Source organism: Suillus subalutaceus, assembly GCF_016647625.1.
Source record: "Suillus subalutaceus strain FC151 chromosome Unknown DFJ58scaffold_40, whole genome shotgun sequence".
NCBI classification, from domain to species: Eukaryota; Fungi; Basidiomycota; class Agaricomycetes; order Boletales; family Suillaceae; genus Suillus; species Suillus subalutaceus.
Genome location: NW_024540289.1, coordinates 248,065 through 269,645, shown reverse-complemented (window position 1 = coordinate 269,645; position 21,581 = coordinate 248,065). Strand labels below are relative to the sequence as shown.

The following is a 21,581-nucleotide window of genomic DNA, read 5'->3' as shown; positions in this document are numbered from 1 at the left end:
ACTTTTTTATACTCAGTGAATCATGTCTGCAGCATTTGAACATTTGTCTTTTTATACATGCAAGTACTTGTCCCTGTTGGATTTTGGAGCTTCACACATGTTTGATAGACGCGTAGACTCAGACGCTTGAACACACCTGCCATGGCATTTCAATTTGTCTTGTATCCTTGTGAGCACTATTCTACTTGAGATTCCTTGTGACTGGTTCTGTATACAGGCTCGATTCCGTATAGTAGTTGCCCTGTGTATAATATGCCGTCAGTCAACACGATGAGATTTGATGCGAAAGAGGTCTTTCTAACCACTGGGGCCGTACAGCAAGGCTTGCGCGCGCCCTGTTACTTTGGGGTAGGTTCGGACTGCATACATCACATGGTGAGTTTGAAATGTTCATTGCGAAACAACGCTTACTCGGGTTCCTGGGTTGCTCCAGTGAGGTGCGGGCTGCATACATGACGCGGTGAGTTTGAAATGCTCGGCGCGAAACAAGGCTCACTTGGGCCACCCTCGCAACATTGTCACGCTTGCCAGGGACCTGCGAACGTCGTATGACAACATGATAAGATTTGACGTGAGGAGAGGCTTACAGGCACTGTAGCACCGACAAGGGCCGTCAGGCCGAAGAGCATAACGAAAGCAGTAGAGAGGCGGATAAACATGATGATGAGTTGATTCCACTTGTTGAGAGATTTTTGGTACTGCCCATTTTATACTCCACAGAAGAGGGCGTCTTGGACATACTGGCAGAATTAAGACAACCGTGAAGCCCCGAGCTAGCTGTCAACGCATACGTGGCCCGGGTCGATAGGATCGAATGCTGTTTGGAGTGCTGCAAGACTTGTGGCAGAGCCTAAGCCTGACTACTTATTACGGTCCGTATACGTGGCTAGTGAACTGCACTTGATAAGAGTGACACATGACTCTGGCGTGAACGACTCATCTGACAAGTTCACAGGTGAAATTTACCTGTTCTTGGCTCTTGTGTTCACAGTGTGAGGTGTTTCCTTGCCCTATCGTATTCTAACAACGCAACAGACCAACACAATATACATATAATCGTGGTGGCCACCCGCCTGCATGGGGATTCCAAGTACTCGAGTTTCACGCGTCGTCCAAGTGCCCAGTGCCAGAACTACTACCGATGGGAGGGATATGAGAGGGGAAAGGAATGCGCGATCAAGACAGCTAAATTCCAGCGTCTTCGAGAATTGGTGCGAAGAGGAATTATAGTGGATGGTGATTTTCACGCGATTTTCGAATTTTGAGTCGTCCCGTAATCACACGCCATAATCGTTCACTCTAACTACCGAACTAGGGGTTCGCGTTGCGAACTTCTGACCTTGCTCCGATATGCAGGCAATTCGGCGGTGCTTTGGATTTCTGCAATTGCTACAGTTTTGAGTTTCTAGATTTTAGGTCTAGGTCACTTGCAAATTATCTCACGTGATTACACAGCACATGATGTTCATATCAGGTGACTGACAGATTATCTTCCGTCCAACATGACCTTGCTCCGCAAGGTGATCATTTGTCTTGTGTCCTTGTGAGCACTATTCTACTTGAGATTCCTTGTGACTGGTTCTGTATACAGGCTCGATTCCGTATAGTAGTTGCCCTGTGTACAATACGCCGTCAGTCAACACGATGAGATCTGATGCGAAAGAGGTCTTGCTAACCACTGGGGCCGTACAGCAAGGCTTGCGCGCGCCCTGTTACTTTGGGGTAGGTTCGGACTGCATACATCACATGGTGAGTTTGAAATGTTCATTGCGAAACAACGCTTACTCGGGTTCCTGGCATGCTCAGGTCAGGTGCGGGCTGCATACATGACGCGGTGAGTTTGAAACGTTGGGTGCGAAACAAGGCTTACTTGGGCCACCCTCGCAACATTGTCACGCTTGCCAGGGACCTGCGAACGTCGTATGACAACATGATAAGATTTGACGTGAGGAGAGGCTTGCAGGCACTGTAGCACCGACAAGGGCCGTCAGGCCGAAGAGCATAACGAAAGCAGTAGAGAGGCGGATAAACATGATGATGAGTTGATTCCACTTGTTGAGAGATTTTTGGTACTGCCCATTTTATACTCCACAGAAGAGGGCGTCTTGGACATACTGGCAGAATTAAGACAACCGTGAAGCCCCGAGCTAGCTGTCAACGCACACGTGGCCCGGGTCGATAGGATCGAATGCTGTTTAGATTGCTGCAAGACTTGTGGTAGAGCCGAAGCCTGACTACTTATTGTGGTCCGTGTACGTGGCTAGTGAACTGCACTTGATAAGAGTGACCCATGACTCTGGCGTGAAGGACTCATCTGATAAGTTCACAGGTGAAATTTACCTGTTCTTGGCTCTTGTGTTCACAGTGTGAGGCGTTTCCTTGCCCTATCGTATTCTAACAACGCAATAGACCAGCACGATATACATATAATCGTGGTGGCTACCCGCTTGCACGGGGATTCCAAGTACTCGAGTTGCACGCGTCGTCCAAGTGCCCAGTGCCAGAACTAGTACCGATGGGAGGGATACCAACGATTCTTTCGCCTTCAACTGGCTACTCTACTTCCAACTTCTGGACGCAGTCAGTTGCATACACGAGCCCACGTTCAGTCTTCCTCCTGCCTTCGGTGCTGTCCTGGGCAAGCAATGGCTGGATTTTTACAAGAGACGCCGTTATGATGGCAGATCAGTCAGTGATTGTAATAGGGAATATGATGCACCTGCTATACCGTGACACGCTGCGAAGCAAGTCAGCAATGTGTGCAAATGCAGAAAAACCAATAGGGACAAGCCTGAACTACTTTGAAAACTCGAACAAAAAAGATACACCAAAAGTGCCTCACGGTCTGGAATTTCACGAGGCACCTTGCAGCGCCCAGGTGGCGTTGGAGTCAGTTTGGCCTTCAAGTTCAAGTTGTTGCCACGTTGACTCATGCGAATGGGCAACGCCGTTACGCCGCACTCTCTGCCAACTAGGGATCGGCGTTGCTGATGACCTTGCTTGCTCGAACAAATATTGAAATTTATGATTCATCCCCGACACTGATCAGAGGTTTGGACATTTTACCTCTTGCAAAATTACAATCCCTAGCCTGGAATGCTCTGGATTGCATTTCGAATGTGATTTCACTAGTGGCAAAATGTGGTAAAATGTCGAAACCCCCGCAGCGCTGTGCGACTCTACGGAGTACAAACGGAGTAGGATGAAAACGTCCAGGCACCTATGCTAGCGCGGGAACTTATTTCCCTTTCTCGAATCACAGTCAAGGAGCACGCCTGAGTCACTGCCTCACCGGTCCCCTCGGTACTTCCTTCTATTCTTCTCCCTTTTGTTATCTCGTGTCATTCCTTTTTCCTCCTGCTTCTCTGTGTTGGTAGTCTCTTTCACTGCACTCTATTTCTCATGATTTTCATTGCAGTCTAACAAGATGTTAGTGAACAAACTTGCGAGAACAAACTCGCGAGTTCTCGAATTTGATAATTGTCCCCAACACAATGAATTACACGCAGCATCCGCATATCCCTTGTTTTATGATCCATTTTTACTATTTGCAGTACCATTCAAACGTGGCCATCTTGTAAGTTAGGCTTCTTGCAACTATGCAACAAATACTATCATATTCCTTGGTATGATTTAAGTCCTACACCTTTATTATCTAATTCAGCACAAGCAATCGCGCGCAGCATCTTCATGTTCATTTCAGGCCTTCCACTCATTCGTGCAGTTATCCAACAACACATAACCCTCGCGATGACAGATTATATCCTCGGAACGCTGGCATGTCTCACAAATTTCACCGCCTTTATCGCAGATAGACAAGAAAACTCGTTAAATAATATTTTGGCACATTGCTCACTATGCGACAATTCGATAGACCACTCACTATAAGTTTGGACGTGGATTCTTAACACGCGGTCTATGCTTGGTCCCGATACCCGAGATACTTGTGCGGACAGGTCTTCTGGGTATGTACACGTTTATTCCACGGTTCTTTCTATGGAGCCTTCACATGACCATATTCAGATCATCATCCACCCCTTCCCTTTCCTCTTGCCTGACTCGCCTAAGTTCAACTTCCCGCCGACTTTGCTCATACCTCATCCAACTTCTACCATGCTCATTGCTTTGTCTCGTCCTTTTTGATGTGGCGTGCTGAGGTGATTTTGAAGGCGAGGTATCGCGCACATGCCGTTTACCAAGAGCGTGTCGCCATGTTCGTGCCTCCGATCACCCCGGAGCACTGCTGAGCCGTCAAGGAAGACAAGAGGCTATCGAGGCGCTAGTTGGTCCCGGTGCGAGCTCTGAGGGGGATGGGACGCATGATGTTTTGCCAATAGATGGACGGGACGAAGATTCCAGTATTCCACCAGCAATTTTGGGAGTGAGCAATACTGAGATTTTTGCGACGCATTCATGTCACATTCGATTTCCATGTCCTTCTGTCGCCCCTACCATCGCAGTGTCCTGTTTACTGGCTTGAAATGGTTGTTTTGAATCTTTTTGATGCACGCAGTTTGTAATGTTACTCTACAAAATCTCAACCTTGCATCACCGCGCAACATTGTTTTCAGTACTGATGTTTGCTGCCAGGAAGAGCTGCATGGTATCAACGAGCTCGAGAAAGACATTGGCGTCAGGATGCTTATTGTGATTCACTGCCTGCGCGCTTACAGTTACAACTCAGATCACACTTCAAGTATCAAGATGCACACGGTGCACATATTTGGTATTCGGATGGAGTCACTGCCCGAGAGCTCGAGTACGTACGACAGAAAGTTAAGGAAAGTGTAGCCGAGTCAATGATATGTGAATATACAAAATTCCAGCGTTGCGATCCCCAGCAGCCTTGGCATACCGGATGTAAGTACTACTGTCCACCAAAACCATAAATAACACAATACATAATGCTGTCAACTGTGACAGAATGAGGTGAATTTCGCGAACGAATGGATGACCAGCGCAGGAAGGAGAATGATGATGTACAGTGATAATGACACAGTTGCGAGAGATGAGCTCTAGTAATCTGATTGATACTCTAACGACAGACTCAGTCATGGGCAGCATGGAAGGGAGAAAAGAAACATACCGGCGTGGGCATGATGCTGATCATGCGATGACGCAGTAGCAGTTGGCATTGCTGTAGCACTCCTTGTCAACTGGTACTTGTGCTTGCGTCTCTTCAGAAGAAACGGGCGCTGAGGAGAGGGCAGCAAGTGTGAAGAACGAGTCCATGGCTTATTGCAGGAAGAGTGAAGGAATAACTCGAAGTTGAAGATATTTGGAGAGCTCGGGAAGCTCTGATATCGTTAAATGGGTCTCGCAAGTATTGGTGGAGAATCCTCCTTTCAGCTCTCGTGTATTTATCTGTTTCCACCAGGCATGGCCACCGGCAATTTCGAAGGGGATGCCCGATATGAAGCCGATGGAAGGAACGCACTATTGCCCGTGAAACACGATAGGCCTGGTGCCGTGAGCAGAGAAAGCCATATCAACGCGCCTCGCTGGTTTGCAACTTTGCACCAGATCAATCTGGGGAACGAGACAAAAAGGATTGCCCGATTATGTAAGCTGCAAAGTTGTCAGCCAATCAAATTCGTTCATCACGTACTTTACATTCTTATTGTTTAGCAGCTCCGGGTTCCCTTGGAAATCGACGAGCAGTTGGCGAAGCTCGTTGGCAAAGCGGTTGACAATTAAATGACTGGTACGGATCGGGATTGGTTCTGAGAGGAATGAGGCTGTGAGGAACAGACAATTAATGAAGCAACTCTGCGTTCTTTTGTCTCTGGTTGTCAGGACTCTAGTAGAATACACGACGCTGTAATTGTTTCGTGGCCAGGTCGGCGGGTGCAAGGTGCAATCACCGGAAATGCATGTTATCTCTATGGTCATTTGGTGACTCGAGCTCCCTCTTATGTCCTGGATGAAGTTTGTGTAAGAAGAAAGGCAGTCCTCGAGTACATATATGTAGTCGGTGTCGTCATCTGGAAGAAACGTTGCCGTGAGGTCGGTGGTCTGGACCTTCTGGACTCTGGAAACAATAACGGGAATTAGCACGATGGATGACATCACACACAATAAGACAGGAGCACAATGCACCATCTTTTGATCGCCAGTGGCCAATCGGCAAACTAGATCAGTATAACGGGCCATGCACCCAAAATGAATTAGCTTACTGTACAGGAGTTAAGAATCACCTTAGGACTAGTAAATTCGTCTTCAGTTAGTGACCCGACAAACATCGCACATGAAGGCGAGTAAAAATCATCGCCAATAAGTCGCAACTTCTCTAAAGACTCTTTCCATTTCACGAAAACGCAGACGAGCTCGAGAAAGCGTGACACCGTTATGTCCCAGATCTCGAGCATGGGGCAGGAGAATGCTTGGGAGAGGTAAAGGGCTCCACTATGATGCAAAAGCCGACACCAGATCACAAGTTGCATGCTAGTAGCAACACACGCCAAGATAAGCAATAGAAGTAGTGAGGGATCCAGAAAGCACGCACATCTCGTTCGTTTTCTACCTTCCACCTCCAAAACCTTGCCCGCAAAGTAGTCCTCCAGCGCTGCGTTCAGGTCGTTTATTGCCATCAAGTCACACACTGTAGTACTAGTGTTCCTTGGGATATGACTGAGTCGGGGAGTAAAAGTTGTCATCCTACTCTCGATGTTAGTCAACGCGTCACTACTAGCCTACCGACACTAGTTTAATGACATCTCCAGCTTCGCATGTGATGTGCCATCGCAATCCACATATTTGGTGTTGCTACGACACGGTCAGTTCAAGTTGTTAGAGGACAGGGGTCGCAATGTCTGTCCAGACGCACCCCGCAACGCAGATGGAGCTGAGAAAACGAAAAGAGGAAAACTTACCGGTCCATCCAGTCAGTCATCGCCCAGCGATGCCGGATGTTGGTTTCCTTGATATCACCCTTAGATCTTCGGTGCATTAGAAAATAGTGGTCTCACAAGAGTCGTACAACCACCAGTATGTCATAGCTGTGAATGAGTTGAAACAGGCCTAAACCTCCCCGTTAGGTACAAGTGTGTATGAACTTTTGCCACCATTGCAAAATTACAGCCCTTGAGATGAGGCTGCGCAGTCAGGTTTCCCTCCATGGGCCTGGATGCGCTAGAAGGCTGGGCTCAAAACTGCAACCCTGTAGGGGAGTAAAGGGAAACCAGGGAAGTGTACACTTTAATTTTTCGTAAGGCGAACTGCCAAGATCATCGTGGGCGTCAAGAGTGAGAATAAACTTGTTCGATTCGCGAGTGAATGGAATGGAATAGACATTGGGCCATTTACAGCGTGTGCTTCTACGGTCTCCCGATGGGAAGAAGTAAGCTATATAGCTATGATCAAGGTTGGTTTTGCGGGAGGTTGGGATGTGTCTGATGACAAAGGAATTCTCACTGTGGCATCGGAGTTGTAACCATCCGAGCCTGGCAGTTACTTTTCCAAGTGGTACTTGATGCAATCCGAGGGAACGTAGTGCACGAGGATTTACGCTCGGTAAAGTGACCGTCTTATTATGCCGTTGGTTTTGGCCTGTCAATCGATTTTTTTTGCTGGTCACAGCTTGTCGCAGCGAATTCGATGGAACTGTGAACAGGTCACATCAACGGTTTGTCGCATGTCAATCTTTAGATTATATGGGACAAACCTCTGGTCACGTCCGAGGTTCACTGGTGTCACCCCACTAGTTTACGATCTTATTGAATGTTGACCTTGATTATAGGTCTTTCATCTGCGAAGGCCCCTGCTGTATCTGTCTCATGTATTGTTCCAATCATGGAGGGCCTGTCGATGACGCTCCATTTTAACGCAGAAGGGCCCGAACTCGGATAGTACAATTTCAATGGGCATAAACTGACCAGATCAGGGACGAGCGGAGATACATGATTTTTGTCTCCTACCTTCGCTGCAGCGGTCGCATCGCATTGCTGAAGTCTGATATCGATAGCATCTTGCTGTCTCAGGCGCAGAGAGTCTCACCGTCATTGCTTCCGACGACGCATACTAACTAGTATGTTGTAGGAGGATCAATCGAGGATGGTCGATGTTTGACATTGGAGTCTGACTCCCTTGGCCGTGGAACAATCGTATATTTCCACATCTCATCTTCATTGTTCATCAGTTATTTCTGATGTTCCAAAATACATTGCCCGCTGTTCCTTGCCTCGTGCTCAAGCCTATTCTTGCTTTGCTCATTCTTGCATGGACCCTGTCCACAATTCTACATTCCATATTGCTACAGTTCAACACTTCGGTTTCTCATTATAACCTTCATGGATTCCCTGGTACCGACATCCAACCTTTCCCATCTACCTCAATTAAACCTTCCCATTTTACTTCAATCAGACATGTTCTTCCCTCCCCCCCTTACACCTCACCTTGAGAAGTTGCCTCTGGAAAATATGGAGGTATTGGCGATAGACCGGCTGTCATGGATTGCAGAATATGATGTCGAAAAACACGTAAGTACGTCGTACGTTGTTACTGATCTTCAAGCCAACCTTGATGTCTAGGAATGGGTTACATTCGGGGGTTTGGATTCCGATGCATCCGCGTATAATCAGGACGGGTGGAGAAAGCTGATCAAGGACCAACAGACCAAGGTACGTGCGAGAGTAACTCTGGGACCGTTGTCTCGCAAGCCAACGCGTTTGTTGCAGGATCTCATTCAATCCTTATTGGATAACATTGGATGTTCTCCTGGAATTCCACAGCCAGAGCAAGTTCAGCAAGGCATGGTGTGTTTTAAAATGACGCTCCTGCAACTCTCTTGTTGACCCTTACCATTTTGTAGAATGTCCTCCTCAAAGGGGAACCAGGAACGGGCAAGAGGACGTTTGCCCGTGCGGTCTGCAACATGCTCAAGCGCCCGATGTTTTATATTCAGGTCGACGACGTCCCATACAATGCTGACGTGCAACCGTGGGCTGCCAAAGTAGCATCGGTATGTACCATTCACAAGCTATAATACGTCTCTGACACGACGTGGTGGTTGACTAGCTTGCGATCAAGTGGAATGCGGTGGTGATCATAAACCGCGGGGATGTACGTGTCGTCTCTCAAAACGTCCATTGTATCCCTTCTGAAGACATGTGGCACAGTATTTGCTGAAGTCTAAATCTCCAAAGAATCGAGTGTGTTCTTGATTGTTGTACCGTTAATGCTGTACTAGCATAGCTAATGCTTCGTCAGAAACGCATCAACACTGTGATTCAAGAATTCGAGTCATCCGGATGCATCTGCCTGTGGCCGTCGGCGATGACAGACAAGCAGCACAAACCACTCGGGCCGTTTTTTTCTAGCGCGTACCCCAGCGATCTGACCTGACTGCACTGCTAACTTTCCCTGTTGTAGCCATCAAATTCCACACTCTCGATCGAGCAGCCCGTTGCCAACGTTGGCTACAAGTCTTTGGCCGAGATGACCTGGCTACAGCTTTCTCTAGCAGCGAGCATGCATCCGCCCTTACCGTGAGGGACACGAAGACGTGGGCCTTCCTTAAGGAGGTTGAGGAAATATCTTGGTACGAACTTGATGGTAATGTCATGTCTGACGCTAGATGACGTGACGCAGTGCTGATGGTACTAATAGGAGCGGACATCGAAGATTTCATGAATTGCGCACGAAAGTCGGCTGGGTAAGTCGGTTGATATACACTGTTCGGGACAACTAATCAGTGCGGTACAGGGAACAAGATCCAACCCCTCGGCACGTAAAGGCGGCTCTCGAGGTATGGGGAGCGCCCCTTCCTCTGCGGAGGAAGGTAGCTCAGTTTCTAGTGCATTTATGGAATGGATCTTCCCGACTGTGTAAGTGATGGGCTAAGTTCTCAAACGGTGAAGATGTGCCTGTTTGAAATATGTGCTTGCTGCCTTGTACTCCGTATATGTGTCCTGTTTATGGCATATGAAATAGTCATGTGAGACGGAGGACTTCGCCATCGTTAGCTTATTGCTTCTTGCATGCAGCAAGGGCACTAGGTCTCATTATATACCACACCCTGCGTTGTCGTAATCAGTAAGTCATGGTGTCATGGAATTGGCATGAACCACAACTTTGTGTGTCCCTGGTAATGCTGTCGAAAACGGTGTGCCTTGCGAAGCGAGCCTCGTAGCGTAAACACCAGGTAATGTCTCTTTGACAACGAGACTTAGTCAAGCATTTTGACGAGGAGAACCATATGAATACACTGAAGTCTTCCAACTTCTGGTTCCGTGGTCTTGAGTTGGGGTGTCCATGTCATCATTCAAGCTCTGCTGCCCTACTCAGTAATACTTCAAAGTTCTATCACGTGCATGTGCTCCGGAGTGCAGACATTTTACAAGGCAATCCAAGAGTTGGCAATGAAGATGAGACACGACACATGACACCTGAAGTAGCGCTGTACGAAGCTAAAGAAAACAAAGCACCGACCCGGACGAGTGGTATGGGGGACACATCAGCCAAGCGCGGGCAGTCGCGTTTTTCACCGATAACGCTCATCGACTCGTCACTGGTTTGACCGATTACTCGGTTATCGTATTTATGGGATGTGCTCTTGCAACTTGCATCGCCATTTGCTATCACTGAGTTCAGCGCTAAAATGACCCAAAGTAAAGGACCGATCGCACTCGAGATATTCTGGCTCATCGCCAGAGTATCAAATCCACCTCCCTGCATCAAAGGATTTGAGCTTTCCTGGGCCGAGCAAGCTGAACTTGAACATAATCAAATTGGCGTCTCATTGACTTGAAGGGCTGCTCAATTCTAAAAGTTCGAGTTTACCAGGGAACCGAGCGCCGCTAAGCGTCGTTAAACCTGTCCTAAACGGGACTTGTACGTACCTAAACCTTACGGCGTGCAGCGCCAACACTTGGTGCAGTAAATTATCTACAAGCAGCCTTAAAGCACGTCCTAAACCTCACTAAACCTTGTCATTCACGTTCCTAACACTCAACAGGCCTAACCCTTAGCATTCCTGACCCTTTTCCTGACGAGTATATCATATGTAGTATGTTCGTGAATATAATCTGATCATCCCTGACTCAAAAATCGAATCAATTGATTATACATTGCTACTTAGTGAGGTTGAGATAAGGGTTGAGTCTGCTGAGGGTTAGAAATGACGAGGTTTAGGACGTGCTTTAAGGCTGCTTGTAGATAATTTACTGCACCAAGTGTTGGCGCTGCACGCCGTAAGGTTTAGGTACGTACAAGTCCCGTTTAGGACAGGTTTAACGACGCTTAGCGGCGCTCGGTTCCCCGGTGAACTCGAACTTTTGAAATTGAGCAGCCAGACTTTAATTATTAACGCCCATATGTGTAAATTTTATTATTGCAAATGCGTTATATAAGCAGACTTAGTTTTGACTTTGAATTCTTCTGTTCCGTTAGTCATGCAGCCTTCGCTCATTCTACGGTCTGGGCGGTCTGCTTGGAAAGGTTTGTCTTTTGTCAACTGTGCGGTCGATCTCACATTCATGCGTGACTTTGTCCAGGCCCATATTTTGTAGCCTTTCCAAATCTGAAGGATGCACTCATCAACAACGTTGCTATAAGAACGCAGGCTCGCGCGTGCACTATCCTCCCAAATTTTGTCGGGTGAGACTCTCATTGAAGCCTTGTCTGTTCTAGTTTATAGAACATTCTGATTGATATTTGTCAGTATCCGTTTCATGGTGCACAATGGTAAAGACTATGTTCCTGTGATGATAACGCAGGATATGGTCGGTCATAAGCTCGGTGAATTTGCGCACACCAAAAAACGCTTTACTTACAAGTGAGTTTCAGACATTTATAAGATCTAGACAATTTTCATTCACTGACGTTATACAGGATGACAAAGAACAAGTAGCTGGTCATGCTGGTCCATCTGTCGAGTTCATCTGTCAAGTTCATCTTATCGGAACACCTTCCACTCCCTGCAGAAGACTTTGCACGGATCATTTTCGAGTGTCGATTATCAGCGGTGTTAATAGATATCGAGCTGCCTCAAGGACAGAAAGGAGCTTTAGAGCAGGATTGTAGATGACATTTATCCTGCCGATGTGAACGTTAGAACCAAAATTAAGGGCCATAGTAGTACCATTTGAAGGATCTGTGCTACCAGGTGTTACCGTGGTGATGTGTCCCCTTGACGGACAGATCCGGACAGTTGTTGTTGTCCAAGTTTCGCCATTTTTGGGGGTACTTGAACTTGAGCTTGAAAGCCTCCGTTCAATCAGAAGAAGGTTAGCTCTCGACGTCGTGCATCCAGCCATCATCACGAACAACTACGAAGTTCTCAGTCTCGCCGTCCCGGCCAGCGAGGAACATTCCTTGTCCCACTTCATCTCTTTGCACCCGCCATGGCCTTCAATCAAGTAACAGCAACAAATCTGACGCCTTCTCGACCTGCACCCCAAGCACCTGTCCGAAGAGGAACTGAGGGTCCGATATTTTCCCATAATGCTCTCCAAACCTCAGGCTACAACCCATCCTTTTCTTCTGGCTCGTCATACTCGACTGATTACACTGGGATAGGCGGATCGCCCAATCGCAACTCTCAGGCAGTGTTCAACACGCATGTCATAAGAACTGGGATGGTTAGCCTGAAGGAAGAGGGGTTTGCAAGTTTTATCTTTCTCCGAAAATGGCTCGTATTGAAGGAACAAACACTCTCCATACACAAGACCGAGGTGAGTCCACGGTAGATTGGTTGATTACCTTGTGCTTCGAGGAATGAAGCACTGCCATGGCATGCTACTAGATGCATGATATCTTCACTGGTCTTCTTCGTATCCTTGCTTTCGTACTGAGTAGGTCATGCATACTGACGGATCATCATATAGACGTCACCACAGCAGAGCGTCATCCCTCTCAAGGATATCACGAACATCGAACGTGTCGATCTCAAGCCTTATTGTCTACTCCTTGAAACCAAGGATAAACGATACCATCTCGCCCTCAAAAATGACGAAGAACTTTACGGATGGCAAGATGATGTATACTCTCGCAGTCCATTGATGGGCTTTAGCAACCCGACCAACTTTGTGCACAAGGTCCACGTTGGATTTGACCCCATATCAGGTGCTTTCACTGTGCGTGCATGCTACATTCAAAATGCCATAATCTTTGTCTCACTCACGTCTATGTTCCAGGGCATGCCCGAACAATGGAGCAAGCTTCTTACAAAGTCTGCAATTACTCGTGAAGATTACGCTAAAGACCCTCAAGCCGTCCTCGACGTCCTCGAATTTTATACTGATCATCAGAAGCGTGAGTTGGAAGAGATGGGTATGAACTCGATATCACGGTCTGTCTCTGGGACATCTGCAGCTTCCACCCTCGTCGGTTCTACCATATCAAGCAACACTCTTTCACCATACGGTGTAGATGCACCTGCTCGATTCGGCGGCACAGGTCTCGGCGGATCTAATCTCCCTAAGATCACATCTCCCCTCGACACAGCCCGCAAGCGACAAGACTCCGCTCCAGCAGAGACGGGGACAAACGGGCTCTCTACAACTGCCCTCGCTGCTGCACGCGTTGCTGAGCTCGTCAATGGCTCACACGCCCAGCACGCCAACACCATTTCTACCGCCTCGCCTTCCGCACCTCCGCGCCCCCCAATCCCCCAAATGTTGCAAGCATCAACCTCCTTGCAGCCTTCCCGACCTGCCCCTCCGCGACCATTGTTAGCAGCCACACGGCCCGCACCTGCCGCTCCCAAACCCCCTGTACCAGACCATACACCCTCGACTGCAGACCTTCGTGCGCGAGCGCAGGTTCGTGATCAAGTGACCGGGAAACCTTCGTTGGACCAGGCCCCGAAGCGAAAGGAGAGTATGGATGCTATTGGACAGCAAGAACGGGAGCGGAAGGACAGGGAGCTACGGGAAAGGGAACGCCAGCGGCGCGAAGAGCGTGAACGTGAGCGCCAGCAAGTGAAGGAGCAGCAGGCTGTGGCTGCCGTCGAGCGGCCTCCCTTGGTACCTTCTAAATCTGCCCCGGCTACTTCTGAACTTGTGACGGAGCCTGTGGCAGGTGTCACTGGAGCTGTTGCTGGTCCTCCACCTGTAAAGCCGCTGCAGACAATGAAGAAGAAGGAGCCGCCGGCACCTGATGTTACTGTCACTGTACCCGAAGGCGAAGACCCAGGTGTTGCAGCCGCTGCAGAGGCACTGCAGAAGAAACCCAAGGAAAAGGAAAAAGATAAGGAGAAGCGGATTAGCGCAATGACCGAAGCGCAGATCATGGAGAAGCTCCGGAGTGTTGTATCTGACGATGATCCGAAGACCTTGTACAGTAAGATTAAGAAAGTCGGACAGGGGTGAGGCTTTCATTGCATTAGCTACTGGCGAATATTGACGAGTTATCCACAGCGCTTCTGGACATGTGTATGTCGCAAAAACGCTTGCCACAGGCAAGAAGGTTGCTATCAAAGAAATGGACCTCTCACACCAGCCTCGCAAGGAACTAATCGTGAACGAGATCCTCGTCATGAAGGAATCCCAGCACCCCAACATAGTCAACTTCCTCGAGTCGTACCTCGTAAAGAACAATGAACTCTGGGTCGTCATGGAATATATGGAGGGCGGTGCCCTCACGGATATCATAGAGAACAATACACTGGAAGAAGATCAGATTTCTAGCATAAGTTTGGAAGTGCGTACCTTTTTTATTTGTCATAATTCGTGGGTGATACTCACGCACCGCTAGACATGCAAGGGTCTGTGTCATTTGCACAGCCAATCCATCATCCATCGTGATATCAAATCCGATAATGTCCTCCTCGATGCCCAGGGCCGCGTTAAAATTAGTACGCATCTTCTTTTTTTGCAATCTTGCACTGGTCTCTGATGTGTTGCACAGCCGACTTCGGTTTCTGCGCTAAACTCACTGATCAGAAATCCAAGCGTGCGACAATGGTCGGTACCCCATACTGGATGGCGCCGGAGGTCGTGAAGCAGAAGGAATACGGTGCTAAAGTCGACATCTGGTCACTTGGCATTATGGCAATCGAGATGATCGAGAACGAGCCTCCTTATCTTGATGAGGAGCCATTAAAGGCACTGTACCTGATTGCGACGAACGGGACGCCAACGCTCAAGAAGCCCGAAGCACTGAGCAAGGAGCTGAAGAGCTTCCTCAGCGTATGCCTATGTGTTGATGTCAAAAGTCGCGCCAATTCGAGCGAGCTCTTACAGGTATGGAAGGTTGTCTCCCCACGTCTCATTCCTAATGTTTCTGTGCAGCACGAGTTCTTGAAGAAGGCTTGTGCGCCATCCGGTCTTGCCCCTCTCCTGAGATTCAGGACCAAACCGTCATCATGATGTTTCGTGCTGCCAGTCTCGTCAAGGTTTTTGGACTTACTCAGCTTCATTCGTCGGTTTGTCTCTGCACCACCTTCTTTTTGTTTGTTCCACGTCTACGATCTATGTATAATCCGATGCTACCCCCACTTTCACTCGTCTCGCTGTTTATAATGTTTTGATGCGTACGAAGTTGCAATGGAAGTCTGTTGTAAAATCTGTAAACTCACTGGCTACTGGCGCTGTGCGTCTTGTGATATTTCGTCATGCAAACATTCACCGACCGTTAATGCTACAAGCAGGGGTACTTTCACTTGTATGTCTTTCTGCCCAAGGATCCACGTTGGAATCGGATGGAGGGTGTTGATTCTGAAGATACCTGGGGTACGTAGTGTCCGACTGTACGATCATCACTGACGTTTCTTCATGTCATGAGTTTTTGACGAAGGCCGGTGCGCCATTTATTCTCACCCGATGCGGTCCAATCTCGGTATTGGATTTCCTCAACTTCGTAGGTCGGTTGTATCTACACCCACTTGAATTCCTGTGGCCACGTGCTGCCCTCACCTGGACGTATTTCCGAGTCGGTATTCATATGTTTTGTTGAGTACCAAATTGCAATGGTACGATCGACATCGCCGAAACGTCCACGTGTGGTCATCGTCTGGCCACAAAACAGCGTATGTACACCCAGCGGTGTCGAGAGGTGAACACGAAAAATGTTTTACAATATATATACGGAGGTGTCGAAAACTGGACTGAATATTCTACATAGTAAGTCCCATGAGGTCGCTCGTCACACAAGCAAGCTTCTCCAAGCAAGTCTCTACAATATCTATCATATCCATTTTCTCCTTGGCTTCAGGCTCAATCACAAGCAACCCTTTCACCTGGCTCTCACTTGGTTCGCCAGTTTCAACATTTCCATCCTTGAATAGGTCCTGATGCGCCGCAACGTACTCAGGATAGCAGACAATATCCCAATAACCTTCTGGATCAATCCAAGGTACTATTTGAGAACATGGTACCATGAGTGAGACACATTCGACTGATTTGCGGAAGCTTGCGTACCTCCAGGTTGTGGCAAAAACTGAAACTGCATTTCACGCCGCTTCTTCAGTATGTGCTTTGGTGCGCGCAAGAAAATGCACACATCCAGCTGACGAATAACGTCCTGAAAATGAATAGTCCCGAATCCGTTCTGAGATAATATTGTTTATCGAGGGGCATTACAGACCTGATCCCAGTATAACATGAATCCGTCAACTAACACCCAAATTACTTTGGTGTTAGCAGCAACCAAACAGCGTTGCTCAAGATCTTGAAATCGTGCTTTCCAGGCATCTGCCTTATTCTCATCGATGGGTATATTTCTTCCATCACCCCAAGTATCGTAGCCTATATGGTCGGGTGGGATGTTACCGAAGCTCTTCACGTCCCGGAGAAACTTCCGCATTCGAGACCAGTCTATGGCGCTCGGTGCGTCCCAGTTTTTGGTGTTGAGTTCTTGGTGAGTGGAAAGCATCTCTTCCGGCTACGGGTCTCCGGGTAAGCACGCCAGATCAAGCTAAGCGCCATATAAAGTCTTTCCTACCAGAAAGAAATCCTAGTCGGCGTATCCGTGAGGGATCAACGTATACACATTATACATCAAGATCAATACACACATCCTGGTGAACGATGACACTATTCGGAATAATGTCCTTCATGTGTTTAGTCAGTGTTGTCTTCCCCGAACATGACGCGCCTCTTCAAAGTTCAGCGTCGCGTGGGTCAGTCAGTATCGAAACAGTCGAACCAGAACTTACCCAATGCCAACTAGGATGACTTTCGTCTTGATATTGGCCATCAGATCTGACATTTAGAAGTTGGATCGCTGGTTGTTAGAAGGTATCTCAAAGAGATGGGAAATACCTGAATGAGCAGTCATCCCGACGTTTTGGGAAGTCGCAATGAACGGTTCTTCGGTTCCGGCTGCGGGGAACCAGGGAGGGCCCTATAACGACGCAATTGTACTAGGCGCATTCTGAGAGCCCGTAAACTTAGATAGCGAGCTGTTATGGGATATATAACCTTCGATCCTGTGACAAGTATCACCAGGTTGACCCTGAGTTGTGAATGTAACGTCTCCATTCGTATCACTTTCAGTGGCAGGATGCGATTGAACGTCTCAGTAAGTACTCACTGCTGGCAGGGTGGGAAAAAAGGAGTTAATAAGTAGCATAGCAGTAGGCTACACCTCATTCGTGTAGTACAGAAGCTTATCGATGACCATAGTGCAGCCGCCATGTGTCCCTCGCAAAATGACGAAGACAGCGTTTTTTGGCATACCAATTTGATCAGCTAGAAGAGTAATAGGGTTGTGGAACGGGCAAAGGAATAATTAATAAGCAAGGGTCCTGAGTCAGAATATTTCTGAACAAATACAAATATCTCTTGATCCGCTGAACAGAGTTACAAAATTCGTGGAGAATGCGGCGGTACGACGCTTGTACATGCATGTACGATGCAGATTCATCATTCCAGAATGTTCATCTTTTTTAGAGGGATCTTGCCTTGATTACATAAACCACACTGTACGGTATGCGTTGATCAAATATTGACATCACACTTTATCTCATTAGATCAGGTCAAGCTTTGAACCGTTAAATTTCATCTTCTAAACATACCTGCATCTGAACTACAACACTATGCAAACAGCTGAATGAGACATGGCATAAACTGGGATCATATGAGTGCGGGACATATAGCTAATAGTAAAGGCATGTGGTAAGTAATGACGTGTGACCATGGAACGAGATGAAAACATGCATAGGATAAGACAAAAATTGCTATATCATGGCGGTGTAGAAAGGGTCATATCTACCTGATGCTAGGATGCAATACAGAGCGTTTGCCTCTTCGAAGCGAGAGTGGCGTAAGGTGAAATGTGACATTTCAGTTGAATCTGCATCGGAAGCGGCGTCCACGATCGAGAGCTTGAGCAATGAGGAATAGAAACGACAGAGCTGCAAAAAAGTAAGGCAATGTGCTTCGAAGATGATGTGAAACCAACATTTTGAACCCCCTTCGCAAATCGGTCATCACTGACGAGCCCCTCGTGTTCGTCTCTCTCAGCATTGTCAAGCCACTTGATACTCTCATGAATAAAGCGTCCCAGGACTTCGGAACGTACGATGTCTGCTATCGTAGTTTTGCCACCAGTCGAATAATCTGGAAGAGCTGACGTATCACGAAGGAGACGGCCAAGGAGGTCAAATGATGGGAGCGTTGGAGGGAGTAATGTCAGGGCGTCCAAATATACAGAAATATCTTGTGCAAGGTTATTAGGTGCCATCAGTAAAGCGACGACAAGCTGGTAAGCTAGGTTAGGATTATACGAGACGATGGGCGGTAGGTCCACGGAAGTTATCATCGTGGGAGAGGTCAGGTGGGGTATTAAAGGTGTCAAGATCTGCACGATGGATTGTCAGAGCAAATATCAAACTGATTCACGATGCTTACCCGTTGTTCTGTGAGTGTAAGTGCTCGATCACGAGCTGCAAGTACAAGTTTCATTGCTTGGGCGATGCGTTCATTCTCTCGATCTGTTTCTCGTGTAATCCTGGTCTCTGTGGCCGGCGGGAGTAATGATAACGAATTCTTGGAAGCGCCTTGCTCGGCAAATTGCTTCGGTTCTCCTGCCGTGATCGTGGATTTGGCAACAGAGTGATCACTAACAAATTCGGATATAGAAAGATCGACAGGAGTGAAGTTGCTGCTTACGGGTCACTTTCCATGAAAGTCTCTTCATCCAAAAACAGACATGAAGCCCTCAATTCCGGAGGCAGGGGTGATTTTGTCAAGGTACTAGGAGAATAGGGACCAATCTGGGTGGCTGTGAGAGAAATAAAAGGTAGGACAATATCGGATTTACATCATTACCATCCCCCTTCAGGATCTTCCAGAGAACCCAAACCAATTGCTCCCTTTCACTGAACCCGCCCTCGGTTGAAATTTCTATGGCGAGTTCTCTCTCCTTAACGAATGTAGCGTACAAGACGGACTTGAAGGGATTGAGAGAAATCGGATAAGGAGCATACATGGAATAAAGAATGAATGAAACCGGGATGCGTTGTGCGAGCTGGCACATCGCAGCAGAATAGTTATAGAGGTCAGCAGCAAGAACCTTGATCACTATTGACAGAACTCAACTGACATCAGCGGCTGAAGTAAGGAGAGGCAATAGCATATCAAGAGCTAACTGAAATCTCGCAGTAGGTTGTACGAGCTGCATGAATGCCTGAGAAACCGCCGAACATGGAAGAGAATGAGCTCTAGCCAAGAGGTGAACAACAGACGCCCGAGTTGGATCCCCTGAACCTTTCTGAGTAGTAAAAGTTTGAGAGGATGTGGAAGATTTTGGGAAGAAACGCGAGCCAGCCATCGTGATGACTGGGCTGGCCCTTGAAGTCGATGTGAGCGGCAACGGCGAGCTCATCCAAGTCAATTTATTGTCCATGCTCATTAGATTCCGAAGTTGGGTTTCGGGCCATTGCCGGTACAAGCACTCACGTGCATGGCATTGTTGAAGCTTTGGTTTCTGTGGCGTGTACATACACTTTAAATTAGACTTCATCCCCCACCAACCAGCCACCAAAATAAACATGTTCACATGGACACATGCAGCAATGCTTATAGGAAAATGCTGCGCACACGAGTGTGAAGTCGACTAGCAGCCTCTCCAAACGACTTTCATCCCCTTGAGTTCCATGGCGCCCTTGGGTCGCTCAGAAATTTTAGCAACCGATGAGAATCAGAGTACTACTAGTGACTCCACTTCTAACAAGGTCAGCTATCATCAACCTATCACTTTCCGACCTCACGGGCTGACCATCATGTGAATATTTATTTCAATAGATCTACATTATCATTGTCGTCGTTGCAGTGCTCCTCTTGATGGCAGCAAGGTGCGCCTGGGGACTTCACGTGAGGCGCTTAGAAGATATTTACTAATCTTTATCAAGGATATATATTGTGCGGAGGAGAAGACGATCTCTCAGGTCGTCAAATCCTTATGACAACTCTCAGGCTCCCGAAAACAATATATTCAGTTCTTCATATCAACCCTCTTATCGGATGCATCGTCTTACCCCTCTTCCATCGGTTTATCACCCTGATCGCAGAGTCAATGCTGCGGATACTGATTCTGCCGGGCGCAGAACTGGGGGGCCTGATGATCCAGACTGGGATGGGAAAGATATACTTCCTGCCTACAATAAATTTGATCGCCCTCCCAAATACGACCTTGGTGGAGTGCTACCCGCTCAAGGATATACACCATCTGCTGGGAATCACCCACGCAACGACACAGTTATGGCAAGCACTGAAGCCATTCCTGTTGTCGAAGATCAATCCATGGCTTCTGTAAGGACTGGTCCCTCTGACGGAGATGATTCCGCTCTGTCTGCGCCGCGCCACGAGGCATCTAGCTAATGTTATGATTTGTAATCGTTACATTACTAATTTACCGCACCGACTTGGCACAGACTGTCTCGGACTCCGGACTTCATCGATCATCTGTTGTATACTTTACCACCAGATACCCTTTACGTTTTCTCTAGCACGATTCTACGGGTTGTAATACATCACTAGGTTCCTTCTGTTCCGTGTCCATCAGACATTACACCTCAAGGAGTGTCAATAAGATTTATCTTGAGCTAAACCCCATCCTTGTTTCGAACTAACAGCCATTGCTCCAATCTTCCTCATTGTTTACATATGAAACCCTTTCAAACTCCACATTCTCGCCTCTTCTCCCTCCCTCACCCATCCCATGTAATCTGCGGTCAACACGGCTGCTCGGACGAACATCGAGCCGTCAAGTTCCTCTGCCCCATCTAGTTCAACTGGCGGAACAGCGGGGCTGTTTGGAGGGTTCGGCACCGCGGGTGTCGACTCAAAAAAGGATCTGAAATTCAGGGAGGATCGGCCGATTACCACGAACCATGCAATAGCGCTTGAGAGGTATGCGCGGAGAAGTAGGACTTGTGCCCGAGGAGACAAGTAGGCGACGAGTGAAGGGAGGAAGAGACTTGAAGTGACCAGATGCATCCTAGGATCTGAGAAATCGGATAAGGAGTATACATGGAATAAAGAATGAATGAAACTGGGATGCGTTGCGCGAGCTGGTGCATCGCAGCAGAATAGTTATGAAAATCAGCAGCAAGAGCCTTGATTACTATTGTCAGAACTCAACTGACATCAGCGGCTGAAGTAAGGAGAGGCAATAGCATATCAAGAGCTAGCTGAAAT

The 21,581-nt window shown here is 47.7% G+C and overlaps 11 protein-coding genes across 11 annotated transcripts; 5 read left to right on the top strand and 6 right to left on the bottom strand.

Annotated features, from left to right (window-relative positions):
- Positions 1-176: 176 nt before the first annotated feature.
- Positions 177-659, bottom strand: DFJ58DRAFT_840597 (uncharacterized protein; the record flags this gene model as incomplete). Its single annotated transcript, XM_041392625.1, has 4 exons — positions 177-241; positions 303-359; positions 412-535; positions 588-659. The coding sequence occupies 4 exons, from the start codon at positions 657-659 to the stop codon at positions 177-179; spliced, it is 318 nt and encodes a 105-aa protein (XP_041244972.1).
- A 1,053-nt stretch (positions 660-1,712) lies between these two features.
- On the bottom strand, positions 1,713-2,033 carry DFJ58DRAFT_726872 (uncharacterized protein; the record flags this gene model as incomplete). The annotated part of the gene is made up of 4 exons (XM_041385412.1): positions 1,713-1,733; positions 1,786-1,818; positions 1,871-1,909; positions 1,968-2,033. 4 exons carry the CDS (start codon positions 2,031-2,033, stop codon positions 1,713-1,715), a joined length of 159 nt encoding a protein of 52 aa, XP_041244971.1.
- Positions 2,034-3,318: 1,285 nt separating this feature from the next.
- DFJ58DRAFT_913452 (uncharacterized protein) lies at positions 3,319-5,019 on the top strand (the record flags this gene model as incomplete). Its single annotated transcript, XM_041395327.1, has 7 exons — positions 3,319-3,577; positions 3,875-3,965; positions 4,170-4,381; positions 4,591-4,647; positions 4,674-4,759; positions 4,827-4,860; positions 4,924-5,019. The coding sequence occupies exons 1-7, from the start codon at positions 3,428-3,430 to the stop codon at positions 5,017-5,019; spliced, it is 726 nt and encodes a 241-aa protein (XP_041244970.1). The 5' UTR covers positions 3,319-3,427.
- Positions 5,020-6,117: 1,098 nt separating this feature from the next.
- Positions 6,118-6,766, bottom strand: DFJ58DRAFT_783179 (uncharacterized protein). Its single transcript, XM_041389880.1, has one exon. The coding sequence runs from the start codon at positions 6,654-6,656 to the stop codon at positions 6,168-6,170; it is 489 nt and encodes a 162-aa protein (XP_041244969.1). The 5' UTR covers positions 6,657-6,766; the 3' UTR covers positions 6,118-6,167.
- Positions 6,767-7,841: 1,075 nt separating this feature from the next.
- Positions 7,842-9,237, top strand: DFJ58DRAFT_326489 (uncharacterized protein). The gene is made up of 6 exons (XM_041379875.1): positions 7,842-8,477; positions 8,529-8,618; positions 8,676-8,753; positions 8,810-8,959; positions 9,016-9,060; positions 9,117-9,237. The coding sequence occupies exons 1-6, from the start codon at positions 8,289-8,291 to the stop codon at positions 9,159-9,161; spliced, it is 597 nt and encodes a 198-aa protein (XP_041244968.1). The 5' UTR covers positions 7,842-8,288; the 3' UTR covers positions 9,162-9,237.
- Positions 9,238-11,357: 2,120 nt separating this feature from the next.
- Positions 11,358-12,165, top strand: DFJ58DRAFT_783171 (uncharacterized protein). The gene is made up of 4 exons (XM_041389879.1): positions 11,358-11,436; positions 11,493-11,595; positions 11,660-11,773; positions 11,830-12,165. Exons 1-4 carry the CDS (start codon positions 11,391-11,393, stop codon positions 11,846-11,848), a joined length of 282 nt encoding a protein of 93 aa, XP_041244967.1. The 5' UTR covers positions 11,358-11,390; the 3' UTR covers positions 11,849-12,165.
- A 14-nt stretch (positions 12,166-12,179) lies between these two features.
- Positions 12,180-15,582, top strand: DFJ58DRAFT_783168 (Pkinase-domain-containing protein). The gene is made up of 7 exons (XM_041389878.1): positions 12,180-12,671; positions 12,825-13,073; positions 13,134-14,305; positions 14,358-14,640; positions 14,695-14,794; positions 14,848-15,182; positions 15,231-15,582. Exons 1-7 carry the CDS (start codon positions 12,342-12,344, stop codon positions 15,306-15,308), a joined length of 2,547 nt encoding a protein of 848 aa, XP_041244966.1. The 5' UTR covers positions 12,180-12,341; the 3' UTR covers positions 15,309-15,582.
- Positions 15,583-15,880: 298 nt separating this feature from the next.
- On the bottom strand, positions 15,881-17,136 carry DFJ58DRAFT_878221 (uncharacterized protein; the record flags this gene model as incomplete). The annotated part of the gene is made up of 5 exons (XM_041394494.1): positions 15,881-16,296; positions 16,359-16,461; positions 16,525-16,821; positions 16,937-17,036; positions 17,096-17,136. 5 exons carry the CDS (start codon positions 17,134-17,136, stop codon positions 16,055-16,057), a joined length of 783 nt encoding a protein of 260 aa, XP_041244965.1. The 3' UTR covers positions 15,881-16,054.
- Positions 17,137-17,917: 781 nt separating this feature from the next.
- On the bottom strand, positions 17,918-19,854 carry DFJ58DRAFT_783150 (uncharacterized protein). The gene is made up of 6 exons (XM_041389877.1): positions 19,486-19,854; positions 19,204-19,410; positions 19,053-19,156; positions 18,792-19,002; positions 18,343-18,741; positions 17,918-18,295 (listed from the first exon to the last, which is right to left on the bottom strand). Exons 1-6 carry the CDS (start codon positions 19,792-19,794, stop codon positions 18,119-18,121), a joined length of 1,407 nt encoding a protein of 468 aa, XP_041244964.1. The 5' UTR covers positions 19,795-19,854; the 3' UTR covers positions 17,918-18,118.
- A 48-nt stretch (positions 19,855-19,902) lies between these two features.
- DFJ58DRAFT_326307 (uncharacterized protein) lies at positions 19,903-20,902 on the top strand. Its single transcript, XM_041379872.1, has 3 exons — positions 19,903-20,116; positions 20,187-20,236; positions 20,294-20,902. The coding sequence occupies exons 1-3, from the start codon at positions 20,039-20,041 to the stop codon at positions 20,760-20,762; spliced, it is 597 nt and encodes a 198-aa protein (XP_041244963.1). The 5' UTR covers positions 19,903-20,038; the 3' UTR covers positions 20,763-20,902.
- Positions 20,902-21,581, bottom strand: DFJ58DRAFT_326381 (uncharacterized protein). Its single transcript, XM_041379874.1, has 2 exons — positions 21,530-21,581; positions 20,902-21,454 (listed from the first exon to the last, which is right to left on the bottom strand). Exon 2 carries the CDS (start codon positions 21,378-21,380, stop codon positions 21,042-21,044), a length of 339 nt encoding a protein of 112 aa, XP_041244962.1. The 5' UTR covers positions 21,381-21,454; positions 21,530-21,581; the 3' UTR covers positions 20,902-21,041.